The sequence below is a fragment of the Thermobia domestica genome, chromosome 5 (genome assembly GCF_964235325.1).
Source record: "Thermobia domestica chromosome 5, izTheDome1.hap1.1, whole genome shotgun sequence".
NCBI classification, from domain to species: domain Eukaryota; kingdom Metazoa; phylum Arthropoda; class Insecta; order Zygentoma; family Lepismatidae; genus Thermobia; species Thermobia domestica.
This window is the reverse complement of record NC_137458.1, coordinates 238,764,497-238,791,980: the sequence shown is the minus strand read 5'-3', so window position 1 is coordinate 238,791,980 and position 27,484 is coordinate 238,764,497. Positions and strand designations below refer to the sequence as shown.

Sequence of the window (27,484 nt, the reverse complement as noted above, 5' to 3'; positions counted from 1 at the left end):
TTTAAAAAATTTCTCTCTCACTATTTAATTTCGTACTTTTGCAAATAATTTGTTTTCTTTTATGTGTAGCTTCCATCGTTCCCATAGTTGTTCAACTCTCACCTTAGTAGCAAATTTATCATGAACGATTTTTTATTACTTCATTACAATTCAAATACAATAAAATTACATGAACAAAGTTTTTACTAAAATATTTTACAAATGTACTGATTAAAATAAGCCAAATTTACATTTACATTTTCATCATGAACATGTTATGTTAGAACAACCCGAAGTAAATGCTAACAACTACAACACACTTATAGATGTGTGCGTGAATGAATTCTATGAATATATACAATGAATACGAGGGAGGACCCAAAAGAAACTGGACTTTCGTTCTAAAAAAATAATTTATTGCATTTTTTACAAAATTCTTTCAGTCTCCTTCAAAGTACTTTCCATTAAATGCGATTCATTTCTCCCATCTTCTTTCCCACTGTTTGAAGCACCTCTGGAACTTTTATATCGTCCAATGCGCTCTGCGAAGTTCTTTTTACAGCCTCTACACCATCAAAACATTTTCCTTTTAGATTTTGTTTAATTCTTGGAAAATGTCATCATGTTGGTCAGTTTGGATCACTTTCAATCTGATTTTTCAAGTCCTAGCTCAAATTCAGACGAATGATTTGATCCTGTGTGAGAAGGCGAGAAACAAACTTAGCGGCAACATGTCTCATTTGCAAAACCTCACGCTGGCACGAGCTCCAACTCACTCCTGCCTGTTTTGAAATATCATCGATCATGAAACGACGATCCTCGCTGATTTTGGAGCAGATTTGTTCGATATTTTCGTCGTTTCGAAATGATGAAGAGCACCCAGAACGAGCACAATCTTCAACACTCATCTCACCACACTTAAAGCGCGCCCAAACCACTCAAAAAGTTGTGTGCGGTTCATAGTATCCTTCTTCAAAGCCTGTTGAAGCATTTGGTAAGTTTTCGTTTCCGATTTCCCAAGTAGGAAGCAAACACACTCCTTGTTCCTTTAAATCTGCCATAACGATTTCGCAGGCGGCAAACGAGAAGTTAAGAAAAACAATAATACGATCAAACGTTAACCTTCTCCGCAGACGCCGCTTGGCCAACTGATCTGGGAAGGTCTTTACTAGACCCACCTAGCAAGAGAACTCTCTACTACGCCTAGGAACGGCAGCGCTCTTTCAATCCGGTTTCTTTTGGGTCCGCCCTCATATTAGACTATTACGATAATTAAACAATACCACTAAAATGAAAATAGAAGTTTCAACAATGTCCACAGTGTTAACATTGTAACTTCTGCAAAAGTTTGATCTTCATTTCAGATTTTTGTTTCAACTTGCTTTGATCATCTTCCATTACTATTATTATTATTACATTTATTATTTTTTTTTAACCATGGCATCCTTTTTTATTGGCAAAATTATTATTTTGCTTTAGCATTGTTACGCTATGTTCCCAAATAATCATACCGCCTCTGAGCAATTTTGCACTCGTGAGAAATTTCTGTAATACTTTTTTATTTATTTATTTATTTATTTTAATTGCTAACAGCATTACGTACTCACTCAGTGCTATGATTGTATGTTCACATTGGTTTTCAATTAGGACAGATTTATTGATTGAGGAGCCATCCTCAATTGTAGTATTTCCATGAGAAAATATCCAAGTCAACTTTATCACTTTCCACAAAAGGTTCTCGTTCTTTGGAAGAATCAGAAAGCATCGAGCATTTCTTGCTTGTCTTGTAGATATGTTCCAAAGCTTTATGAAAAAGATTTCCTGGAATTTTCACAAAGTAGTGAGTATTTTCTTTTTGCATTTTCATTGAGGTCTTCTGGTACTTACAGCTGAACTTTGAAGCTATGGAACTATTTAGAAATATTGTTTTAAATATTTTCACGAATTCCATCACAATCACAAAACCATATATTTTGCTGAACCACACAGAGTCCAAAGTACTTCACGCATGGTTACTTCATCCGAAAATATTGTTTTAAATATTTTCACGAATTCCATCACAACTACAAAACGACATATTTCGCTAAACCACACTGAGAGTCCAAAGTATTTCACGCATGGTTACTTCGTCACAGAAAATGAAACTGCCTAACCCTTAAGTATGACTCCTCGATGATTCTTGAAGGTAGGGGTTCACTGATTCGTAACATGTTCACTGCGATAGTCTTTTGATGCAGATTCGATCACATGTGTTGATAATAAAGTATCAATACCGAAAAATGATGGCAGAGATTTATTTGTAGATCTTATTTTCAGCTGGTGATTATGTTGCTATCCACTACCATGAGTCAACTGCTTTCAGATTTGTGTTTCCTATAGAAAAGGTTCTCTTACAAAAAACACAGTAAGCATGAAAAGGATTTTCTGCCTACCTTAACCACTCCACAAATTCAAGATTAATAATTGGTTCCAGCCATTGATCATGAACTTTTGTCTTTCTACCTCCCACTTTCATTCAACAGAATACCTAAAATAACGATTAACAAGAACTAGTAGTTGACAAAGTAGCAGTTGTTCACAGGCATCACATAAATGTAAGAAAAAAAGGTCTGGCACAGTAAAATGAAGCAATGCCACACTCAGCTCAAGTATCCCCGTGGTCGAAATTCCACATACTCACAAGATGCGAGCCCCTGAGGGAAAATATTTCTACCTCAACGGTAAACTTTGTACATTTTCCTCACTTTTTGACCTTAAATTTAACTATTTTTCGGTCTTTTCCTGACAAATCTTGAAATTCCTGCCTGTGGGCACCCTGCATATTGTCCTGAGCGTTACAATTTTAACTGATATTAACTATCAAAAGCAAGGTGCGCGTTACGTAACACAAACAATCACGTTTCCTATGCACAGACCACATGAAATATACCATGGAACTTTCTATTTAATATTATATATATATATGTATATATATATTTAAAAAAAAAAGAAAACAAAAGTAATTTAGAAGTCTTAAATCACTTTTAAAAAAATACTATACAAAACACAGTCTCACAGAAATATCAAATTACCCAACTCTTGCGAGAGTGAAATCCATTTGTTCAGCGACTTTTTTCTCGGTCTGATTCCAATTATTCTCTCAGTATGTTTCTTACAAATTCAACATTATGAAGACGATTTATGTTATTTCCACCTATCATTGAAGACAGAAGTCTAAAATTACTTGGTAATCCTACCGGAATAACGAACACAGAAAATATACATATAAAAATTGAACATGTGATATGCAAAACAAATTTTAACTCAATGTATGCACCACACAATGTATCCTTGATATTTGTATCCAAGAATAACTTAGATTCAAGACATTATTTTTCTTAATAGTTGGTAGTAAAGTTGTTGCTATGTGGATTAAGATGAAATTATTCTTGTCTGTTGAGATGTATATCGAGTGGTTGGTTGGATTCGAGTTTAACATCCTATTTCTGCACCGAGGGTACAACCACCCTACAGTTTAGCATGGGATCCGAACCACATGCGGTCCCTCCGTAAATACAATCCATGTTTTCAGCGTCGAAAGCACTGTAACTAACCACTTATCAAAAAACCTTTCCATATTTGCGTGTTATACGCTCTGACTAGGGAAGACATTCGTAGCTTCACGCAGCTGGCGAACTATTATAGCATGAACTTTTCTAAAGGAAAGAATTAAAATTGTGTAGAAAACATTGTACACACTATTCATGATGTTCACTGAATTGCAAATACGGAAATCAATTTCAGCAAAATTCTTGGAATTTCGTTATTTAACAACTAAAGCTATTCCGTTATTCAACAACTAAAACTATCACTCAGATTTTTACTCGTATATACATAAAAAAGCCACAAAACACTACTAAGCAATGTGTAAGAAAATGAAATTGTAAGTGAAGTTGTATCCACACAGACACACCCATAAAAATAAACACAAACAGTAACATTACGAAGAGAAATAAGCTGTTAACCTTTTCAAATGTTTAAAGATAATGGAGAAAAATCATCTAATCTGTGGTACTACCTAGTCATATCATAAATACTGACACAAGTTTTGAGGCAGAGTGTGGAGTGGGTCATTGTGACTTGAGCTGTCATAGAGAAAGTGTGTTCGTGAAAGTGTAGCTATGGAATGGGGCGATTACAAAAATCGTGTGGCAGGAATAGCTCTTCATAAATTGTGTCAATCCGCTCTCGTGATATTCACAACACTTAAAAAGTTCAATATTAGCAGATCTTTCGAGTATCAGACCATCAAGCGATTCACGAAGACTAGGACAATTGACGATCGCCCCAGGCAAGGCCGCCCAGCAGCGTAAGAACCAAAAGGTGAGTGCAACCAATGGCGGCTCGTATTCAGAGACATTCTGTACGAAAGCAATCAGTGCTTTCTCGTGAGCTGAAAATTTCCAAAATAACAATGTCTAGTGTGTTAAGAAGTGACTTGGGCTTGAGGGCTTACCGGCGAAGTACAGGTCACTTCCTCAATTTAGGTCAAAAAGAGCATACGGTTATAAAAGCAAAACGCCTATTACAGCATTACGCAAACAATGGACACATGAAAAATCTTTTCACAGATGAAAAGATATTCAACATTGATGAAGCTTTCAATCGACAAAAGCTTGCTCTTCTTGCTTGAACTTCCCAGGACGCTCAGGAGAAATCCTCGAAGTTAAATAGGGGTCATCATCTGGCCTCAATCAAGGTTTGGTGGGGAGTGGCGTATGATGGCACCACCAACCTGCATTTTTGTGAAAAAGGGATGAAAATGTTAGCCAGAGTGTACGAAAATACTGTTTTCAACTTTGTTGTGAAGCTTTTGAGTGACACTTTGTTCAGGAACCAAAACTGGACCTTCCAACAGGATTCTGCACCAGCCCTTCTACCCTGGAGTGGCTGAGGAGAAATATCCTGGACTTCATTGCTCCAGATGATTGGCCTGCTATCAGCCCTGACCTCAACCCGTTGGACTACAAGTTGTGGTCATTATTTGAGGGTATGGTCTGTAAGAAGAGACATGGCAATATTGACAGTCTGGAACTTTCCCTGGTGAAGGCAGTTGCGGGTTTCCCTATAAAGACAGTGCGTAATTCTATAAATGAGTGGACGCAGAGACTTAAAGACTGTGCGAAGGCCAAAGGCGACCAATATGAAAAATAATTTGTACTATGTGTTCATTGGACTTGTAAGTAACCTATACATTAAGGATTTAAAGTATCTTTAACACTTTCATAATTCACTTCCAATGTTGTGTCAGTATTTATGGTACAACTAGGTATAGTATTATGGTATAGAGAACAGTTATTGGCTCTACTGAAACAATTGTGAGAAGGCACTACTAGCTTTATGCCTATAGGGCACACACACAAAGCCAAATTTACAAACTACTGGTTACTTCATTCTTGGTCGTAATTACTCTACTGGATCCTGTGAAATACCAGTTAATAAAATCATTTAACGTAAAAACAAATTTGAAACACGTTGCATGTTGGTTTAGGTTTCCTAATTTAAGTTTATTATACTATATTTAACGGGGATCATAATATGTTTTAATGAACTAATTTTTTTATACAAATTCATCTTTTGCTTTTCTGCTGTAAACTCTTCCAATATTCTTTCTTACAATCTCTCTTTTTATTATTATTATTATTATTATTATTATTATTATTATTATTATTATTATTATTATTATTATTTTAAAGTGAATATCAGTGACAAACAATAAAAAACAAATCTCTCTCATAAATTCAACTTTATGTATGTGTTATATAACCATCTTATAGCCAGTTGTAGAACCAGCTGAATATATACTGCATTGGCTGGTAGCATTTTCAAGGTGAGAAAGGAGACATGATGGAGATAGAATAAACTGAAATTAATTATACAATAAACATCGAGTTTGTACATCGCCTTGTGATCGGTAATAACAATGAAGTGTAAATTCTGCTATTTCAACTTCTGCCCAGAATGTCATATGAAATGAAATAGGACTCATAGGCTTATTTATGAATGATGATGAATCACAGAACAATAGGAAAACAGTTTAAGATGCACTGTAGAGGGATGGGAGAGACATGAAGCTCCGTGGTGTCTGTGTTTATGCCATAATTTGTTAGTCTACATAGCTGGTGAGCTTGTAATTCATTCACATTTACTTTATTCCCACAATCCCTTGCTTCCCTCTTAATGATCATTGCAATAAATGCGTAATACACTACAGAAGAGCATGGTAAAAATAGCTTCTGGATTTTGTAGAATAGCTCTTCAAGCAGATTACATTAACAACTATCTGCCTCCATCATTATAAAGTAACAATCTCTGTTATATCCTACATACCCCCAATTTATTCACCACAAAAATAAAATTATATAGACCATTTAATCTTTAAATTAACCCTAGCTTCATCAATTCATATCCACGATCATCTTGTATATCTTACATTCCATGAGTAGAATCAAAATAGTATGCTTGATCTAACCACTTCAATATAAAAATTACGAGACTTCAATTTTTTTAAGTGTTGTGTCCTTCCTACTTATCGTATCAGATAGTAAATGCGAATTATATGTTCGAAACACAAGCGAGCGTTTTACCTGATATGGGCATCACACAAGAAGCTTTGATACCAACTTAATCTATTGTCATACCAAGAAAGGTAATCACTACAAACAAAATACTACACAGATACTTCGAGAATTTGTAGAAAACTACTCTCGACCTACCCAATATTAACGCTTTGCAATATCACAATTTTCATCACTATTAGCGAACATAACCAAATAAAGAAGAGCTAATGATTAAATAATGTAGCAGTGAACATACCAAAACATGACACTCAACCTATATATATATATAACTTTTTAAATAAATTCATACTCGAAACAACGAACGAACATTCTAAATAAATCTGGCTGCACCCATATCGTGAAAATTGTATTAGTTTGCATTTATACTCGTATAACATCAATGTCAATAAATCATAATAGTACCTATAGAAACTAATCTTTAAGACTATAGAAACTAATCTTTAAGACTACATGTGCTAAATATGCATACATTTAATTTAATTAGCTAGTAAAGAAAACACGAAAGTATCCACTTACATCACATCTTGCCTCTTAACAACTATATTTTCTACTCGAATATTGGTCGCGGAAGCAGGTTGCTGTTTCATTATAACACTTGCAGAAGACTGTGGCTTCATAACTACTGTTCCACTATTGGTAATAGTCCTTACTACAGGTTTCGATGAATGCAACACTGATACATTTCCGTTCTCTGCATTTCTGCCACTCGTCACTCTTGGAGAGTTTGTATTATTTGCAGGCTGTGTCACCAAGCCAACAGAATGATCATTCGACGTGTTAATGGTGTTACAGCCACCCGGATCGGCTTGTGCTAACGAAGGTGAACGGTGAGGCTGTTTCAGAAAATCTAATTTACACATTGCTTTATTTCCATCTGGCAGAATCATTACAACTTTATCGAATTCTTGTAAACCTTGCATTGATAATCCAGCCGTTTTCACATTCCTAAAATCAAATAAAGGAATTTATGAGATTTTATTCGCACCTTCGTTAATATCGACAACATACGCACTGGAAATATAACATCTACGGAACAGTAGAAAAGAAAGAAGAAAAACATATTGGAGGTAATTAGAAAGAGGAAAAGAAAGTGATAAGGAGATAAGAAAATAAACAGAGAATGCTTAGGAGATTGTATAATAAAAATTTTACTCTGAGGGAGTGATAAAAGGTATGCTGGACAGAAGAAAAAAGAGGAGTTGACTACAGCTACTGAACTGTACTAAAACAAGTAACTTCTCCGACAAGACCAAAGCTTTTCAGTTTACAGTAAATGACTTATCCGCGATGGCAGAATACAAATGAAGTTGATTATATATTACGAGGTCATTCATACTTTTTCCTTAATCTCCTTAAGACAATGCCGATGATATTGTTATATACACAGTGCAGCAATTAGGAAACGAGATTGAGCCTGTACAAAATAAACGAGAAACAAAGGGTATCACCTTACTCCGGTTTATTTATTTATTTACTTATTTTATTGATATAACAATCACCAAATACAGCTCAGAGGCCATTTTATACCGGATATCTAACAACAACAACAATGTAAAGAATTTGGGAAGGTATCGCCCAGGGCCTGTTTTAGTGGTACCATCTCGGCATTGCCTGGTAGGACTGCGGAAAACTCTGGAAAACCCGTCAGGATGGTCGGCAGCGGGAATCGATCCCACGACCTCCCGAATGCGAAGCCATGGCCTCTGATACCAATCCCCAGTGAACAATCTGTTGTTGTAAAGAAGAATCGGGAGAATTTTGATTTTTATTATTATCAGGACTCTAAGAAATGGAATACGAAAAGTGCACACAGCTTCCGTAAAATCCTCCTTTATTATTTGGTAAACAGTTTTCTTATTTCACCCGACGAAATCTGATATTATCCTGAAACTAGCTTTTCCGTCATCCGAAATTATATACTGCACTTTGTTAATCATTTCAGTTGTTCTGATAGACTTGGACACACAACTTCCACGGACTTTCTTCTAGCACTGAACCCCTTATGCCATTCAAAAATACAGCAGCGATAAACGCAAATGTCCTCATAAACCTTACCCAACATCTGAAATGTATCCGTCGGAGTTTTCCCTAACCGCGCACAGAATTTAATAGGCACTCTTTAATCCATTGTTGAAATTGTGATGATATATCACAACACCGTCTACACTTAGCCGCGTCACGGCCGACTGGAAATTTCTGCACGTTCCCAAGTTCACACACAAGATTCACCACTGAAAAACTTCCGTGCCAAAATTAACTTTGCAGACAAAAAAAAAAAAAAAAAAAAAAAAAAAAACCTCTTACTAATTGCCGCACTGTGTATATAGGCAATGATACACATTTTACCAAATGTTTCTATATACTTATGCCAATCAATTCCAGAGAATATGTATCTTTTTCTATTTTATTCTGTGTTCATTCTGGATATACTTATAGTACTTAATGTTAAAGAGAAAACTGTCACCATTAATTGAACCAGAGAACTTTCGCAAAACTTCCTCATAACAATAGCAAACTTGTAACGTTATATAAGGTCTAGAACTACCATTTTAATAATGAGTTTCAACACAAAAGTAAATACTAAAAGATAGAACTGGTCCCTGAATTCTTCCACTGAAGCAGTTGATTTTGAGTTTAACCTCCCTTTCAGCAGCGAGGCTATGTGAGACGGGACCTATTGAGTAATGTGGAATCCGAACCACATAAACTTCCGTCGGGATCCACTGAAGGAAAAATGAAATGAAATCTGAGTTTTACGTCCCACGGTTATGCCGGTTAGGCTAAAGGAGACGGTGATTATGAGAGATGAGTGAAATGGTGGAATGAAGAAAGTGGGAGGAAACGGGAGAACCCCGAGAAAACCCACGAGCACGGTGTTTGTCCACCACAAAGTTCACTTGGCGGGGGCTGGGATCGAACCCGGGACCCCAAGCACCAGAGGTGAACGCTCTACCACTGAGCCACCGCGCCCCCTGATCCACTGAAGGAGTATCAGACATTCACCAGTACAGGCAACAGATAAATCAAATACCAACAACTTTATGACGAGTATTAGAGGGCAGTGTCAAGGGAGAATTTTATAGTAAGCTTCACTGCCCTAATGTCTTCAGGTAGTAAGGATAAATGATACTCCGAAGTAGCTTATCTTTCAACGCATACTTGTCGTATAGATAACTCTTATATAGATCGTTTTGATTAGAAGTGCCGATTTCTGCACATATCTTGAATAAACGAAGTAATAATAAGATATGGGAATTCTCGATTATGTCTGATGAGCAAATATCGACGGCTTCAAACTTACCCAAAAGAAACCAACAGCAAGGAAAAAAAAATACTAGATGGGACTTCCGATCAAAATTATAAAAGGTATCTAAATAATAATGTACATATTAAGTTGCGTTGAAACTTCACCGGACCGAATACCCAAGTTGAACCAGTTCAATCACAGCAATACACTGTAAATACCTCTTTGTTAATAGAGACAGAAAACTACTTACGTTATATCAGACCGCTGCTGTAAAACCTCTCTGTCATTCTTTCGCGGAGATTCCTGTGCTGGAGCACTTCTCATTACTCCTTGCTGTCTGTTAGTGATATGGATTCCATCTGTACGAACAGACTGATTTACCACAGGAGACACACTACCAGAACCACTTATAAAATCTTGAGATACTATTCTTGACACTGAGCCAGCTCTTTTGATCACTACGGGAGTTTTACTCTTAATAGGAGTATTACGCGCAGCTGGTACACGAGAATAAGTCTGTTGAAACTTCACTTGATTTTGTTGTGGCGCTGGTGACTGCATCGGGGAGCATACCGACTGATGCGTGGGATGAACAGCTTGAGGTGTACGTTGCACTGGCTGTTGAACTTGTTGCGCCGCCTGATGAGAATGATGAACTAATTGCGGCTGCTGGTTAGTGTGTTGATGTACTGCGGGGGAAGAATTTTGCACTTGTCTGGGTACCATCATTACTTCCGATTGATTGGACTTGTTTTTATCAGTGTTCAACTGAGAAAGTTGTTGTCTATACTCTTGCAACGGGATCCGCCTTCCATTCTGAAGTGTGACGTGAGTTCCCGACATTATCTGTGATGAGGAGGGGGAAGAGGACACGAATGATGCTGACGTCCTGGGTTCTTGTCGTACAACAGTTGTCATCACCTGAATATCTTCACTTTGTTCCCTTACACTACGACTTTCTACTACATACTGTCTTGAAGGATTTTGAACATGCTGTTGCTCTACTGAGTCCAAGAAATAGCCGATGTTTTCGCTCTCACAAGTCTGTACTTCTTGATTCCCTACATTATGGGATGTGACATTTTCTGCAACAAATGTTCTGTTATCAGTATTAGTTCCCACTACACTACAATTTGAATTATTTGACGTGCTCGTATAGTACACTGTCCCAGTAGGAACAATCTGCTGCACATGGCACTGATTACCTTGGATAACTTCCTCGGTAGTTGTGTTAACTGTTCCTATGAAACAAACTTCCCTACAACGAGAAACGGTGAAAATCCCATATCAGTTAATACAGTACACACAGAATTTAAAATAATACAGCCTACAAATCATCACGATTGATATACTACTTTACTTTGTTGCTTCTGTTTCCTGGTCTGGTAACAATCATAACAGAGTTCCAAAATCAAAAGATGTGATTCTAGTATAGAAAGTATTTTTATAAGCACATTAAAAATATATCTTACACACGGAAAAGAATATTTAGGTTTTCCAATGAGACAAAGAAAGCTCATTGGAAATATCATTCGTAATATATCATTCGTAAAATATCTGATTTACATACAGATATAAAAAGCATTATGCAATAATTTAAACAAGAAGGAATGTCAATTAATCTCTTCGCTCTTGTTCTTGAACACACTTGAACAACACAGGTACGTTGATTTCAAATATATGAGAGATTATATTAACAATCTTTTTCCGGATTATTTTATATATATATATATATATATAGGGTGTTTCAAAAGTCCCCTGACGTAAGATGACTGTTATCAGAGTTACAACAAAATGTGAGAGAGGAAAGTCTCGAGATATGATGTTTTGAATGTAAAGTGAAGGATTTTTTTTTTTAAATCGGAGGAGCCGTTTGGCTTGTACACTTTTTATGCGACCAATGTTAAATGAAAATGCAATATTACCATTTGCCTAGACCCACAACGTAACTGAATGAAGTTACTATCTTATACGCTAAGTAAAGTATAGTGAATGGGGCATGTTTGAAATGGATGCGGCCATCGAAACATTAGCCTAAAAGACAAGTATCTTCATTCACTTATGTTGTGGGTCCAGGTAAATGGTAACGTTGTATTTTCATTTAACTGGGCGCATAAAAAGAGTACAGCCCAAACGGCTCGTCGGATTTAAAAAATTTCTTCACTTTAGATTGAAAACATCAAATTTGGAGACGGTTTCCCCTGTTACATTTTGCTGTAATTCTGATAATAACAGAGTTACCCTGTCAGGCGACTTTTGAGACTATATGAAGAAAGAATGGAGGCTATATTTATGAAAGGAAAAATTAAATAAAATTCTTAATTTACCGTCATTCAGGCTAAAGGAGACGGATGAATAGTAAAAGCGAAAAACAAGGAAGGACCGACTGAATAAGAATGTGGGAGGATAAGAATACGATGTTCAGGGTTCCAGGATTTTAAGATCAAGACATATTTTTTACATTATATTTTAGTGAAGGTAAGTAAGCGTTGTGCTGTCTATTAATCACCTATAGCTACAAACTTCTTCGTAAAATACCTTTATGTCTTCATGAATGCAGCGGGGATTTAAATATTAGTACTGTTGAAGATCTGTGACAGTTATTAGAAAAAATGCTAACTGCAAATTCAAATCATTTTAGGCTTCTTATCTCCTTATATAGCCATCTCTATCCACGCATATGTTTTGATTACGACGTGGTCTAAAACTCGCCCGTGCCGAGGTGAGTAATGCTCGAAGTAAAAAGAAGACGAAAACATATTATCTTTACCCTTCGGAGACTTGTTTTAGCGGTGAGCTCCGATAAATATATGACGACGTGGCAACACTGTGTGACACATGAAAAGTGTATAAGGAAAGCAACTAACACTTTTCGGTGTAACGTACAGGAATCAGTGTGTGTGTGTGTGTGTGTGTGTGTGTGTGTGTGTTAGTATCAACCAGGCGATCCATGTTCAAATCTAACCGTCGCTAACTACTTTTCTCTCAGTATGGAACGCTATTTCATGCAGAATGTGGACGGCAATAAAGAAATGAATACTTTTTTGCAGCAGCAGTCACTACACACATGTGGTTCAGATTCCACGTTAAGAGGTAGGTCCATATAGCCTTGATGCTGGAAAGGACATTAAATCTGAATCCAACGAATCGAATCAGGGTCCACGCTTACTGGAGGTGAAACGATAATAATAATAATAATAATAATAATAATAATAATAATAATAATAATAATAATAATAATAATAATAATAATAATAATAATAATAATACAATACGTCACCTATAATGTTCTTTCACTGAGTGTTTGTAGCCTATATCTCGGATGCTTGTACAAAGGATGTTAAGTCAAACAATACGTTGTTTTATTAAAATTGAATTGAAAGTTTAAAAAATCATGCAAAATCAGGGTATAGAAAAAAACACTTCTTTAATATAAGATTTGTTAAGAGGCATATGTCTACATTGTGTATTATTTCGATAATTGAGTTGTCATATTTTTTATGCTTATAAGAACAATAAAATGCGCTGTTCGAAAAATTCTGACATATCCCGTTTTGCAACTGTTGAAAATATGACTTATCCTGTTTTGCACCAGACTTGATGTTAACTACCAGGTTATCATAAAATAAGTATCGCTGTTCAGAGAACTCTGGAGACGTAACCACTCGACAGAATTTAACCAAACTTTGTACGAATATACTCGGAAACATGCAGAAACGATTGGTGTAGAAAATAAAATTAGTTTCAATTTTTACCACCAGAGGTAATTGTGGCGCTGTACATCAAGTAAGTATAGCGTGGAAGAAAAACGGTACTACTGATGCTAAATGATAAGAACGGGTGTGATTACCTCTCCTGTAGATCTCGTGACATTGATTACCAATGCTATTAATACCCCGTGGTCCGTGGCGGATTTACGGGGGAGGGAGCTTTTGAGCTAAAAACGAAATTAAGTGTTAGTCTTTCCTGTGTTCATAAACTGCAAGTTCTCCCCAAAATTCCAAGAAAAGATTAGTGTCAAGTATCGCCTACAGAGACTATTGTGTTTCTGTTTAGTGTTAAGTACGGTAAGTGTGTTATGGATGACAAATGACATTATTGAAATTCAATGAAAGAAAGGCCTAATTATGCCCCCTGCGACGCGTGGCATTGATTTATACTCCTATTGATAATCCAGTGGTAGTGTTGTGTTATGGGCGATGTCGATGAAGTGGGTTTCTGCCCAAAGGCAGGTGAAGGTCCTTGGGCAAGGGAAACCCATAGTGCTAGTATCGTATGAGATGATGATGACGTTCTAAGGACGGGACCTACAGGTTAACATGGTATCCGACTCAAGTGTGTCTTTACCGGAACTCGAACCCGGGTTCCCTTGATCACAAGGCAAAGAATGTGGGAAGAAAAAAAAGCAAACATAATCAGATCACCATCATGACGCCCTAGTCCGTATCACTGAAATACATGCAGGAGTGAGTAAGCACCTGGAGAGTTAATTACAGCCTTTCTTATCATTTAGCAAAAATGAAATGAAATCTTGAAGTTTTACGTCCCACGGTTATGCCGGTTAGGCTAAAGGAGACGGTGATGATGAGAGATGAGTGAAATGGTGGAATGAAGAAAGTGGGAGGAAACGGGAGAACCCCGAGAAAACCCACGAGCACGGTGTTTGTCCACCACAAAGTTCACTTGGCGGGGGCTGGGATCGAACCCGGGACCCCAAGCACCAGAGGTGAACGCTCTTCCACTGAGCCACCGCGCCCCCCTCTTATCATTTAGCATCACTAGTGTCGTTTTTCTTCCACGCTGCACTTACTTGGCGCCGTACAGCCAAACAATTACCTCTGGTGGCGAAAACTGGAACTAATTTTGTTTTTTACACCAATCGCTTCTGCATGTTCCCAAATATGCTTCTATCAAGTTTGGTTGCATGCTGTTAAGTTGTTACGTCTCCGGAGTTGTCTGAACAGCGATACTTATTTTATAACAACCTGGTATGAATATAAGCATAACTGTAAAATAAAACTTTATAAATATACAGACATATACAATCTCTCTCCCTTATGCATTTCAGTAGCAAGTGAAAATATATTTGAAATTACATATTTTCTTCAGGTTCTAAAATGTTCCCCATTGCGTCACGCAAAACATTGCGGGCCGTTTTCGCTATTGTCAAAGATTTGTAAAATCGTGAAATACACTAGATACAAATGGCAGAAGATCAAGATGATCTTTCTTCTTTTCAATACTTATGAGCACTGGTCCATCATAATTAAGGGTTGGAGCCAGAGTAGTGGTCCTTCCTCATCTCCTAAAATTTACTTGTTTGAACTCTTCATCTTCATTCAAGCTGGTTTTGTAATACATTATTCCCATATTCTTCTTTTTATAATGGAGCCATTTCATATCCCGCCATGTAATCTTACATCCATCTTCATCAACTGTACGAAGTTGGAGGGGACCCTTAAGGAGGAAAGAGAAGTTGAAAAATTCTTCGCGGGACATTTCTTTCACAACAAACTGTTTACTCTTTCCAGCCTGTCTGATAAGTTGTGCCCAATCATGAGGGTGGTCAATACTACCATTCAATTTCTTCTTTTTCTTTTCTATAAGGCTGTGATCCATGTCACTTTCCATATGAGTGTGTCCAGGTAGGAGAAACTTATGGTCGATTGTTTCTCAATTGGGAGAATTTTGCACGGCAGTCATACACATTACAGCCATATGACTGTTTCAGTTTTGTCCACTGCATGTGTCGGAATACATTGTGACATGTTTGACATCGGGTCTCAAGTAATGGACAAGAAATTGGTACAAGCACGAACCTATATCATTAGCACCCCTGCCGGCTAAACCTTCGTGCCATATGAAACAATAACCTAGGCCATCATCACAATCGTGCATTGTCAGATTAAAAGACCATAGTTGCCTCTTATAAAACGCCATTGCATTTTGAACAAAAGGCGTTGGTAGGCATTGCTGCATGTCAAAAGTTATAGTTTTCCTTCCTGTGTCGTGTTTGGATTGGTCCTTGTCTCTAGCTTTGGCTTTGTATGCCATTTCAGCTTGTTTATGATGTTCGTCTAGTTGCGCTTTTAAAGCTTTAACGGTGGTTGCTTTAATCTGCAATGACAACCTGTCGCACAATTGACATGTATCGACATGTGGTTTCTTGATTTTTAAATTCATTTTGTGAAATTCTCTTTCATACAGGACTCGACTCACAGGAGATCCTTTGCATGTTCGTTTGTACTCGTTGTATAGCTCCGAAATGGTGAAATGAGATGGCAAGTATCTTTTGTCTGAATCTTTTCGTGAGTAGTGGCTCTCATATGTTGGCCTGTAAATGTTTTCGAATTTCCTCCATCTCTTCGTCTGATTTTGCATGAACAGGCTTGCATCCGGATCAGCTATGCCCGAAATACTGGACCGTTTCTTTTGAACTACGGTTTCAATAAACTTCTTTGTTTCGCCAAACATCTTCATGAAGCAGTGCTTACAAATCTCTTTCCTTTGTCCACCTACATCCACATTATATGAAACCGTAATTTGACGGAAGTGTTGCTTCTGTTATTCCAGTAATTTTCAAACATTACAGAAATCAGGAGAACAAAAAGAACGACATATTTTCTTACATAAACTCAAAGGCTCACATTTCCGAGCTGCTATCAGCTTGCTGTTAATGAAATGTATTCTTTCTCTGTGTTTCTATTAATATATCTTTCTTTACGCAGTTTCCTGGTATCACCTTTTATTCCTCTTACTTTTTTCTTACCTCTGGTGGCCCGTGATCCGTCAGATGTTTCTTCTATTCTATTTACACATCCACTTCCACTGCTCTGGTTTGAGGTCGATGGGACTTGCGTGTCTGAGAGATCTCCGATGTCAGTTCCTTCACACCTGATTACTTCCTTGACATGACCTGTATTATCAGATTCAACTTGTATCTCATCAGATACTCTCGTATAGTTTATTTTGGCTGAAAACACCTGCTTCCTTGTTTTCAATAGTTTCTTCTTTCATTTGGTTTTCGTCACAGGAGTACACTTAGTAGAAGAATTGAACAAAGAACTGCTGTTACAATAATTTGGATCCTTCGTTGAATCATCCGAGCGAAATGCTGTTTTCCATTCCGCATGAACTACAGGGTCATCACAGGAATCTGAAAATATAAAACAGAAAATTTATTATTATTATTATTTTTTATTTTTTTAATGTGATGGACCAACAAGAAGCCAGCATCAATTTCCAAAACACACAATGTATTACTAGAAGCTTGCTGGTGAGAATATTTTTCCTTTTTCCTGTATATTATGCTGGATCAGCAACAGATTTTGGTGAATGTCTCTCTCTCTCTCTCTCTCTCTCTCTCACTCTATATTGCTGAATTCTTGTCGGTCCAGCAATAGAAAAGCAGCAGCAATATTTTTAAGTCTATACTTAAAAGTATTACGCCACAGACAAGAGGAATGAGATACAAAGTACCATAGAATAGGATAACTTGAAATGAAAACTGATTTCGGTAATTGATTTAACTAACTCAATCTTACCTAACCTAACCCATTCTCACCTCTTCGTTTCTCGTCTTTTTTCTTTTCCGATAGTGTGCTGTGTAAATGATTTCAAGAATCTAATAATATTACCTTAACAAAACATACTCTTATATCTTATTTCTTGATTTCTTTGTTCTTCGACAATGTATAAGGAAAAATATTTTTAACACTTAATCTTATTGTATCTAATCAAATCTAACATAATCTAACGTCTTGGTTTCGATCTCTGTTCTTCGACATGCGCAGGGGAAAAAGATTTCGACGACCTGATTTAACTGACTTAACAAAAACTTCCTTAATTTAACCTAAATTAACTTTTCTAATCTTTATTCTCGTATCTCTTTGTTCTTCGATAACATATGAAAGGAAACACATTGACTTTTCCTTATTTCAAGTAACATAATCTTCCCTAATCTAAACTACTGACTGTAGACCTCTTTGCTGATGGATAAGTTTCATCTGGTTTAACCTAAAATTTCCACTGCATAGTTTCGATGCACAACCTATAGCAATGCAACATACTATCATCGTGTATAACTTTCATTATATTCATATGTTACAGTAATCACGCTATACAGCGCAGTTTGCTTTTACAGTAGATTTATTGCCTTATTGTTTACAAGCAACATCAGCTTCGGTAACGACCAACTTACTTAGAAAACTTAACTGATTAAAGAACGTTAAAAAAAAGAAAAAATCTAAAAAGCATCATCCAAAAAGGCTAGTTCTCTGTACTTACCTCTATCGTTATCTTGATCTGTATCCTGTTCTTGATTGTTGCTTGCAAGTTGTTCTTGCATGTGCACTAAAGCCAAAATTTGCTTACCCCTCCGAGTTTTCCGTCACGTCGAACGCCCAACTTACTAATACACAGGAACCCGCTTTCAGCAGAACACGCGTTTATCGTTACTCACACATTTGTAGACAGTGTGTGAAATACTAGTTTGCATGAATTTTAGTATAACTTTTATTCTGTAATTCCGTTTGTTGCATACTTTTCAAGTTGCAGTAATATTGGATTTCGTCTTCCAAACTAATTCTCTTTAAAAATTAGAATATTGATATAGTTGAAGAAATAATATTGTGTGAACTGATTTTAAAGTGTAAGATAAGCAGTGCCATCTGTTGTTACTATTAAGAAATTATTAGGTTTTACCTGCATGACTTACCTAATTCTGCACATAAGGACAGCATTTTGTCTTGAGTAAAGGGTGTTAAGTCAATTTTAATCTGACTTAGCCCACTTTGCACACGCACATTTGCGACAAATTATGAGAGTAAAGTGTGCTAAGTCAGTTTGAACTTGACTTACCACTGTACGCACAAGCATATACTGTAGGTGAATTTTATTACCTCAGAATACACAAATGAATAAACTTCGTTAAAAATTTGAATATGACTTTGCCTCTTATACACACGTGTAGATAATTTTTTCTCTTTGTAACGCTATTTAAAACTCAAAACTGAACTTTTGTGACTTAACACCCTTTGTACAAGCATCCGAGATATTTCTATTGCTCTAGCGGGCAATTTTGTCTGGGCAGATGGCTTAAATTATTTTCCTATGCAGATCTTCACATAGTTGTTGCAACTATTAGTGGTACGTTGCATAACTTTTTTGTATTGTTATTTTAGCGTCCTTATATGAGGTAACCACAACCAGTTACTTACCTTCTAGTTAAGAGTTCTTAAATTATTAATATATGAATAAACTTTTTTTTTTTTTTTTTTTTTTGGTAGGGATTACTTGACCCTATCTTTTTGTACTGATCTTCATTATTGTCCATCAACCGTTGAGCGCTTCAAATTTCTAAATGTACAGCGTTGCCAGAATCAACTACTGCCAATAAATTAACCAATGTAACACACAAATTGTGAATTTCCTAATGTTTGCACAACCACATAAATTATAATAAAGTACTTTGATGCCCTAAAATTTGTGTTTGTTAATGTAATTATAATACTAGAGTCCCAGTCTTTTAGAATGTCTTCTATGCAAATCTTCACATCCATATTTAGTAAGTTCTTTGTCCTAATATACAGGGTGGTCAAAAAAGTGTAAAAACACTAATAAAGTGGTAAACGCTGCAAAATATATAACCAAAGTAAAATGTAGGTGGGGAATAGGGATGAAGGAAATGTTTTAGAACACATCACAATGACGTCCGTTATCTTGAATTTTACGCAGTTGTCTTAAATGGAAACTATAACTGATACTGGCAAATTTTCGTACAAATTGAATGGCACTTTTTTTTTTTCGCTCTAGTGGTAACCGTTACAAAGTTCTGACTGAGTTTGTATTGTTGCAGGTGCCTCTCTAGCTAAACATGGCCTTGACGCATGCAAGCGCATTGAGATTGTGCTGACCTCCAAAGAACGAAGCACAAAGGATAACTGCAGGCGATTTTAATAACCGTCATCCGGAAAGGACTTCCATCAACAATGGTATTGTGTACAAAGTATTGAAGAGATCCGAGAAACTGGATCTGTGACAAATCGACCCAAGACTGACTGAACACGCATTGTAGCAATGTTGGCATTATTCAGTAAAGTCCCAAGAAAAGCACGCGTAGTGCAGCCTGTTAAAATAGTGTTAGTCGCACCTCAATCATGCACATTGTCAGTGAATAAATAGCACCTTTGTAAGCTGGAATTTCACCAACATCTTACAGAAGGTAATCCAGACTGTTGTCTGGAATTTGCTCAATGGGTCACAGTGCAGCTACGACAAAACCCCATAATTGCCTCTGACGTTGTTTGCTGATGAGGCAAACTTTTACGTGTCGGACGAAGTTAAACAGAACGTTTGGTACTGGTCAGTTAGTAATCCGCATTGGTTTGGCGCATCCGCGGGTGTTTCCGGCAAGGTGATAATGTGGTGTGGCGTGTAGGGGACTCGCGTTATGGGTATATTCTTCACCGATAGGACCTTAATGGCGATGGGTTATTAGCACATATTAGACATTCTTCTCATTACTGCTGCCGAAGAATGAGTCATTCCCTAACCTCGATCAGCAGTTTCTTAATGCGCGGATTGGTCGGAGAGTTGCTGTGAAATGGACTCATTCCCTGACCTGACGCCACTGGACTACTACCTGTGAAGCCATGTGAAGTGTAGTGTATTCGGTGAAAATTAGGGTATTAAGCATCTGAAGGAATGCTTTGTGGACGCATGTTCCAATACTACACTCGACAGTTTGCACAAGATTTTTCGTGGCTGGTAACTTAAAATACACCTGACAATCGACCGGAATGGGGAACACATTGAACACGTTCTGTAACATGCCTAGTCTTTGCCGTATGACTAACCTGTTTTGTTGGAGACACAACAAAGAAATCGTCATAATTTCGTAATGGTTGGCACTAGTGCAAAAAACGTGCACTTCAATTTTGATGGAAATTTGCTATACAAATGGCAAATCACATCGTATGGATTCCATTTAGAACAATTGTGTATAATTCAAAATGGTGGACGTCACTGCGAAATATTCTCAAACACTTCCCCCCACCTTAATTCCCCACCTACATTGCTACTTTGGTTATATTTATCCATCATTGAAAAAGACTATACTCTTTAGTAAGACCCAATTTAAAATTCTACTATGTTCTTGCACCAAATCCTCATAAAGAGTAACCAATCTAAAATGCTCAGATATCCAAATATTTGTTTTATTCTGCCATGGATGCCCTGAAGTTTCATGTACCAATATATTGCTAACTGAAGCCTTTCTGTATACTTTTGACTAGGATTTGTTGAATTTTCAATAAAATGTAACACCCCAAAAAATCAATGAAATCGTCACTTTCTCGTTCGAGAGTAAAATTAATTTTATTACCCATACCTTTAATTTATTTAATAGTAAATCAAATTATTCTTCCTGTCTAAACCTAACGCTGTAATCCATCCATTTCTGGTGTATTCCAGATAGGTTTTTGCAATAGATTTACAATTTATTTCCTGCAATTTCAATTGTTTAATTCTGTTATGTTTATCTTCTGCTCTTGCTTAGTTAATTACTTTGCCTTTTGTTGTCACTTCTCTACTTATTTTCAATACTTCATTACACGTAGAAGAAACTGCCTTATTTTGCTACTTTAAAATATTTAGAAGAACAAACAAATTAATTTAGAAGTTATTTAAAAAAACGATAAGAAAGCAATGTCGACTAAAATAATATATTTTAAGAGTATATATTAAGATTTCACATGGATTTAAATTCCAACAACGTTGGAAGATAATGATTTGGAATTGAATAGATAACTGGAAGACACAGAGTGATTAAGCAGTTTGCAGCTGGAAGGAGGTTATAGTCCAATATCTGGTTTTATGCTTTTTTTTTTTTTTTCCAGCATGTTTCAATACAATATTATGGAGTAAAACAACGTTACCCGGAAAGTTTATCCTTCCGTGAAGATACATTTCTCCGATAAATTACTCTTCAAAATTAGCAATGTTACTTCACGGTTAGACCTAATCAAATAGTTTTCCAGAAAATTCTTGTTTGGGAAATAGATGTAGTATCAAGTCAGTCTATCAGAAGATTAATGCAGACCAACTGAGTAATAACATCTTTTTATAATGTCATATTATCTAAAACTTGAATTTTATTCACTGCCAGGTTGACATGTATGTTAATCGTCGTTGTTTGCCCAGATTGAATCGTGGTCTAGCGAAGCTTCTTGAGTGAACACTATTCAATATGAATATTTGTGCAAATAAAAAGGAGAATTATGAAATAATATAATTAAATAATAACTAAATGAATAAATGTAATAATAAATGTTTATTTGTGATGATAAAAAGAAGTTAGAATTTGAAAAAAATGCGCTCTAAGTTAGTTTCGTGAACATCTGCATTCAGATTATTTTAATTACGATTCCACGATTTAATTTATTATTAAGTAGGATGGTAAATCAATTAGACTCACCTGCAGAGGATTATTCATGTCGTGAAAGATTCTCAGTCAATTACAATTTTAGTATAATTAAGGATTGGGATATATTCCAGCTGCATTATCAACGAAAAACGTACTGCTCGCCTCTTTGATGTCGATCTGTGTCTATGTCTGTCCATAGTAATAATTAGAAAATATGTTAACGCAATGTTACATTTTTTATTGTCTTTTCCTTTTTGACTCTTGTTTTTATGTATAATAATGTAATCTTATTTCAGGATGTGTGTGTGTTACGATATACATAAATGCTATTGTCATTCGGATTTATTATATCGTTGCTGCGCTTTGAAGAACCGCTATGTGACATTTTTGTCGAAAATGAGTTATGTCGTGCAAATAAACTAGAAAACTGTCAGGCAGCGTCCTTTATAATGTCATAAGTTATTCAATTGTTCCGCCACAACAATGAAAAATTATAAATTGAAAGTAAAGGCTCCTGGTTCTCATCACGTACACATTGATTAATGCATACAAATCCTCAATGTCCTTATAAAGGCGCAAAAGGTGCTACGTAAACAAAAACAAAAAAAAAAAAAAAGTAATATAATACTGTTTGAAGCAAGCTACAACAATGTCCAGTGCATAGTATAGGAACAACCAATTTTATTATTTTTTCCAAGTGTTTCCACGTATTTGTCAAAATGTTACGAGTTCGGAATGTTTTTTGCTTCTGAAAAGCTGTGGTTTTTACACACAGCGGTTCTTCGAGGCGCAGCGACAATACGTTGTACATTTTCTATTATTCTTACTTGTCTTGTAACCTATTATTGTCTATGAACATGTTATGTTTGAAGGATTATGTTATGTTTTTATTGCATGCTTTGTTTGAAGAATCTTACTGCCTCATATAATGAATAGTTCGTATTATGTGATAACACAGGTCTGCAAAAATAAAACAATGCTAAGCTGTTTCGGTTTAGTTAACTGGTTCGTATATGTTGGAGTGCGCTGAACCCAGGAATGACAACCGTTTTGTCCTGGGACGTCTGGGTTTCGAACAAACGGGTGGTCATTGCTGAACAAAATATGATCACAAATATGCGATTTACAGAAACTTCACTAACAGCGTAACACAAATTAATGTACAGAAACACGCACACACGTGAAGACAAAAAAGTAATACAACCCTCAATCAGATTGCTTGTGAAATCATTTTTTTTAAGGTCAAGCTTCGTTTGGAACCTGTCCTTTTGTAGGTGGCTGCCGGGAGATCCCTACACATCCAGCAGTAGGCTGCCATCATCGTAACACTCCAGTTCCCCTGATACTGTCGTTCTATTTCTTTGATATCTTGATGGAAACGCTCCCCCTTATCTTCACTTTCCCACATTGTGAGGAAAGAGTCAAGGTGGAAGTTGAGAAAATGGACTTCTAAGCTCTTGGAGCAACCAAGCTTTCGGAATGCGTGCAACATTTTTGACACTGTGCTAGGTCTTTTCTCTCAAGGAACCGGAAGCGTTATTTTATCTGTGGCGAAGCCAAAGGCCTATATATGGACACTATCGTGTAAATCTATATCTACCAATGTTACGTATCATGTCTACCTCTGTTACATCGGAGAAGGGGTTGTACAATGTATCGTCCACGTAGCGATAATATTTAATATATTTTAGTTCTATATTGTCTAGAATACTCCTTTTGTAACGGTTCAACAGTATACTAGCCAATACCGGTGATAGCAGACTATTTTTGCCAGTATACTTCCATTCCTTACTTTTAAAAGGACCGCAGTGACTCAGTGGTAGAGCGTTCACCTTTGGCGCTTGGAGTCCCTGGTTCGATCGCAGCTCGCGCCAAGTGAATTTTGTGGTGGACAACTACCGTGTACGTAGGTTTCCTCGGGGTTCTCTCGTTTCCTCCCACTTTCTTCATTCCACCATTTCATTAATTTCTCATCATCACTGTCTCCTTTAGCCTAGCCGGCATAAGCGCGGGACGTAAAACCCAAAGATTTCATTTCATTTCCTTAATTTTAAAACAATTATTTTGTAGACATGTCTCTAATATTTTTGTTACCTCATAAATGTCTACAAGTCATTCAATTTGTTGAGCCTAAGCTGTTTTCGGAAACAAAGTATTGCTAGATTTATACGTTTGGAGATAAACATATCTCTCATGTCCACCAAGGCTAATTTCAATTGATCAAAGAGCACATTTCTGCGTTTACCTCTAGGCTATTATCAAATTCCAAAACTATATTATTAACTTTCTTAATAATGTCAGGAATAGAGTCGGTATTTATTCTAATGTAATCTCTACTATTTAAATTATATATTTTTTCTTTGTATTCTTCTCTATTAACATGAAAATGTTCCCTTTATCTGCTTTGATACATTAACAATTATTTCTACTTAACCGAGTTTACTCTTCTAATAATCGTACAAATTTTGATTACCTACGTTTATTGCGATTAATACATACAAAATTTCCTCGGGTACTTTTGCATTCCGTGATGAAATTTTCTTTTTCTGTTATGTCATTGATGTACAGTAAACTATATCAAGTATTGCAATAAAATCCGGTAATGGGATTATATATATATATATATATATATATAAAGCAAAATTTGTACCTTTTTAAAAATAGAAGTTTTTTGGTACATCCAATTTGGTAAGTAGAGTTGTGTCCTTTCATACGATTGAAAAGTTGAAGTCACTCACCTGTTTACTGTGACCTATTGTACCTACATTGTTTAATAACCTACCATATTCCACGTCTGTATTTTATACTGTATTTTGCTAGTCATTTTTTTTTATGTACTTAATTTGGTGATTGGTCCCAAACTTCCGTATCGGTGATGTATCTAAGTTATTAGTATTATGTAATATTCCCTTTTTTCTATTGTTTAACTCATTATTATTGATGATATTGGTTGGATCACCAACTTTAATACATGTACTCACCCATAGGTTGATACCATATGTACCATTACACGTATCAACCTGTTTTGTGATACCACTATTGTGATTTTCCAGTAACTTTAAGACAATGCAGTTTCCCCGTTAATGAGATCTTTACGGTTCTTAATGGTTATTCCATAATTTTCCCGTAATAAACTCTGCACTAATTTAGATTGATTCTATCTTATTAATTTAGATTATGTAACCGATACCTTGACTGGAATACCAATGTTGGACCCCCAATACTTCTAATCTACCGATATTTTTTTTAAATGTTTAATCATTTTTTTTAAATTCTCAATTCTAATCAAAATATGCTAAACTATACCGCTGTCTGTGTATTCAAATATTTATCTAGATAAAACAGACCAATATCTATATGCCTCCTGCTGTAAGTGTGAAGATATTTGTATTTTTCACTTTTCTGATTAATTTTTTTTTAAAGTCCAAACTGTATAACCGCCACCAGGTTATAGAAGTATTTTTGTGGACGCCCTGTATATTTCGTGAAGACAGTGATTATTATTTTCGATTTGTACTTTATTCTGCAACGCATATAAGTTCTTTCTTTGGTGGGAATTGCTTCTTTCCCACACAATTGGACAAAGAAGTCTTTCATCGTTTTTTCATATATATATTTAAAACGTTGTTTTCGCTGAGAACATTTCAGTTAGTGACTAACCATTTCAGTGTTTCTCCCTGACTCATTATATGCATAGTATATATTCTATAGTTAATGGGAACTGAATTAAGTGTTTTCTTTAATCGCTTATGGAAACATTATAATAGATTGGAGAAATACGGGCTGACCAGATGTTTGAGTAGCCGAAGTGGCACCAACTGCGTTGTATTCCAGCCCGTTATCTGTACTTTCTCACGCCAGTGTTATCGCCGTGTCTAGTGCATTATAGGCAGTTGACTAAAATTAACATAAATTGTTTTCCGTATTCTGTTTGTATGTGCATACAGGTGAGTAACTGAGTAATTTTTGAAATGAACTGCCAACACTTTCTGTTGACCATTGCAATCCGTAGCTTGAGCTTGGACGCTCGAGGAGTTTGACTACAGGTCTGGAAGATGCAACCACGCATCTCGCGTTGAACTTCAAACATAAGTTGTGTTAAGGGGCACAAGCTATTTAGCCGGTGAAGGACGATTACTTACGGCTAGCCCCAATCAGTGAAATCCCAGGTCCGCAGACCTTGTGCGTTTCAAAAGTTATATTCGCGCCCTCCAATCTCAGAATTCAACTGTGAAGACCTTCTTTTCGTTTATTTACTCAAGATTTACTTTTACGCTGCAGGACTGTTCAGCGTAACAACTGGATTCATCGTGGGACGATCCAGACAACTTTTCCCCAGTGCGAATCCCCCAAGTGTGTTCATGGTGTGAGCAAAGTGTTTCTAGTGATACCTGAATTATAATCATATATATATCGAAAGGGCTATATTTCCCGTAAAGGGCAAAACGTAATTTCAGCGGCAAAATTTATTAGTGTCCAGTGTTGTATTCATTTCTCTTCGTTATTTTTTTTTTTCAAAATAGTGTTCTAATAAATAAGTATAGTGTCAATTAATCCAGTGTGTTTTCGTTGTTTGTATGAGTGATGTTTGTGTGTGTTATGGTCTGGATGACCGTCTGATCGTCCGTGAGGTTTTCGAGACTGGTTACAAATAAATGGCGCCCGAACAGGGACAGAACGAACTACTGACGGTTACAAATAAATAGCTGCCCGAACATGGACCACGAACTCCAGCTGGTTACAAATAAATGACGCCCGAACTACCGACCCGAATCGAGACCGTTGGTGCTCGAATACTCATAAGATAAATATTTTAATATATCATTTCTCTTTCAGCTCAGTACCAGGAATTTGAAAAAATATTCTCTTTCAGGTGATTTTAATATGTTTTATTAATAGTTTATTCTATTTTGTTTAAGATGGCATACAACGAGGCAGATATATTCCGGAAACTAAAGTTAATTTTTGAAGAGACTTTTGAAAATTTAAAAAAAGAGAATAGAAAGTACCGTGCTGAAATTAAAGAGACTTTTGCTGAGGTAAAGAGCGAATTAGGTCAAAAGATAGACAATTTACGAGATGTGTTTCGTGAAAATAGTCAGCAAATAGTAAATACTGAAAAGAGCCAAGAAACAGAGAGCGCTGAAAACAAAACACCGGAATTTGAACCTCAATTAGTGACTGATATTCCTAGCGTAAACAAAACATTGGAAT

At 36.2% G+C, this 27,484-nt stretch overlaps 1 protein-coding gene across 3 annotated transcripts in view; it reads right to left on the bottom strand.

Annotated features, from left to right (window-relative positions):
* The window catches only part of LOC145686482 (uncharacterized), a 168,902-nt gene that overhangs the window by 93,233 nt on the left and 48,185 nt on the right, over positions 1-27,484 (bottom strand). For all 3 annotated transcript variants that reach the window (XM_081759833.1, XM_081759832.1, XM_081759834.1), the window contains 2 exons: positions 10,097-11,104; positions 7,116-7,544 (listed from right to left, as the gene is read on the bottom strand). In XM_081759833.1, coding sequence (XP_081615959.1) covers positions 7,116-7,544; positions 10,097-11,104 — 1,437 coding nt within the window. The remainder of the gene's footprint in view (positions 1-7,115; positions 7,545-10,096; positions 11,105-27,484) is intronic.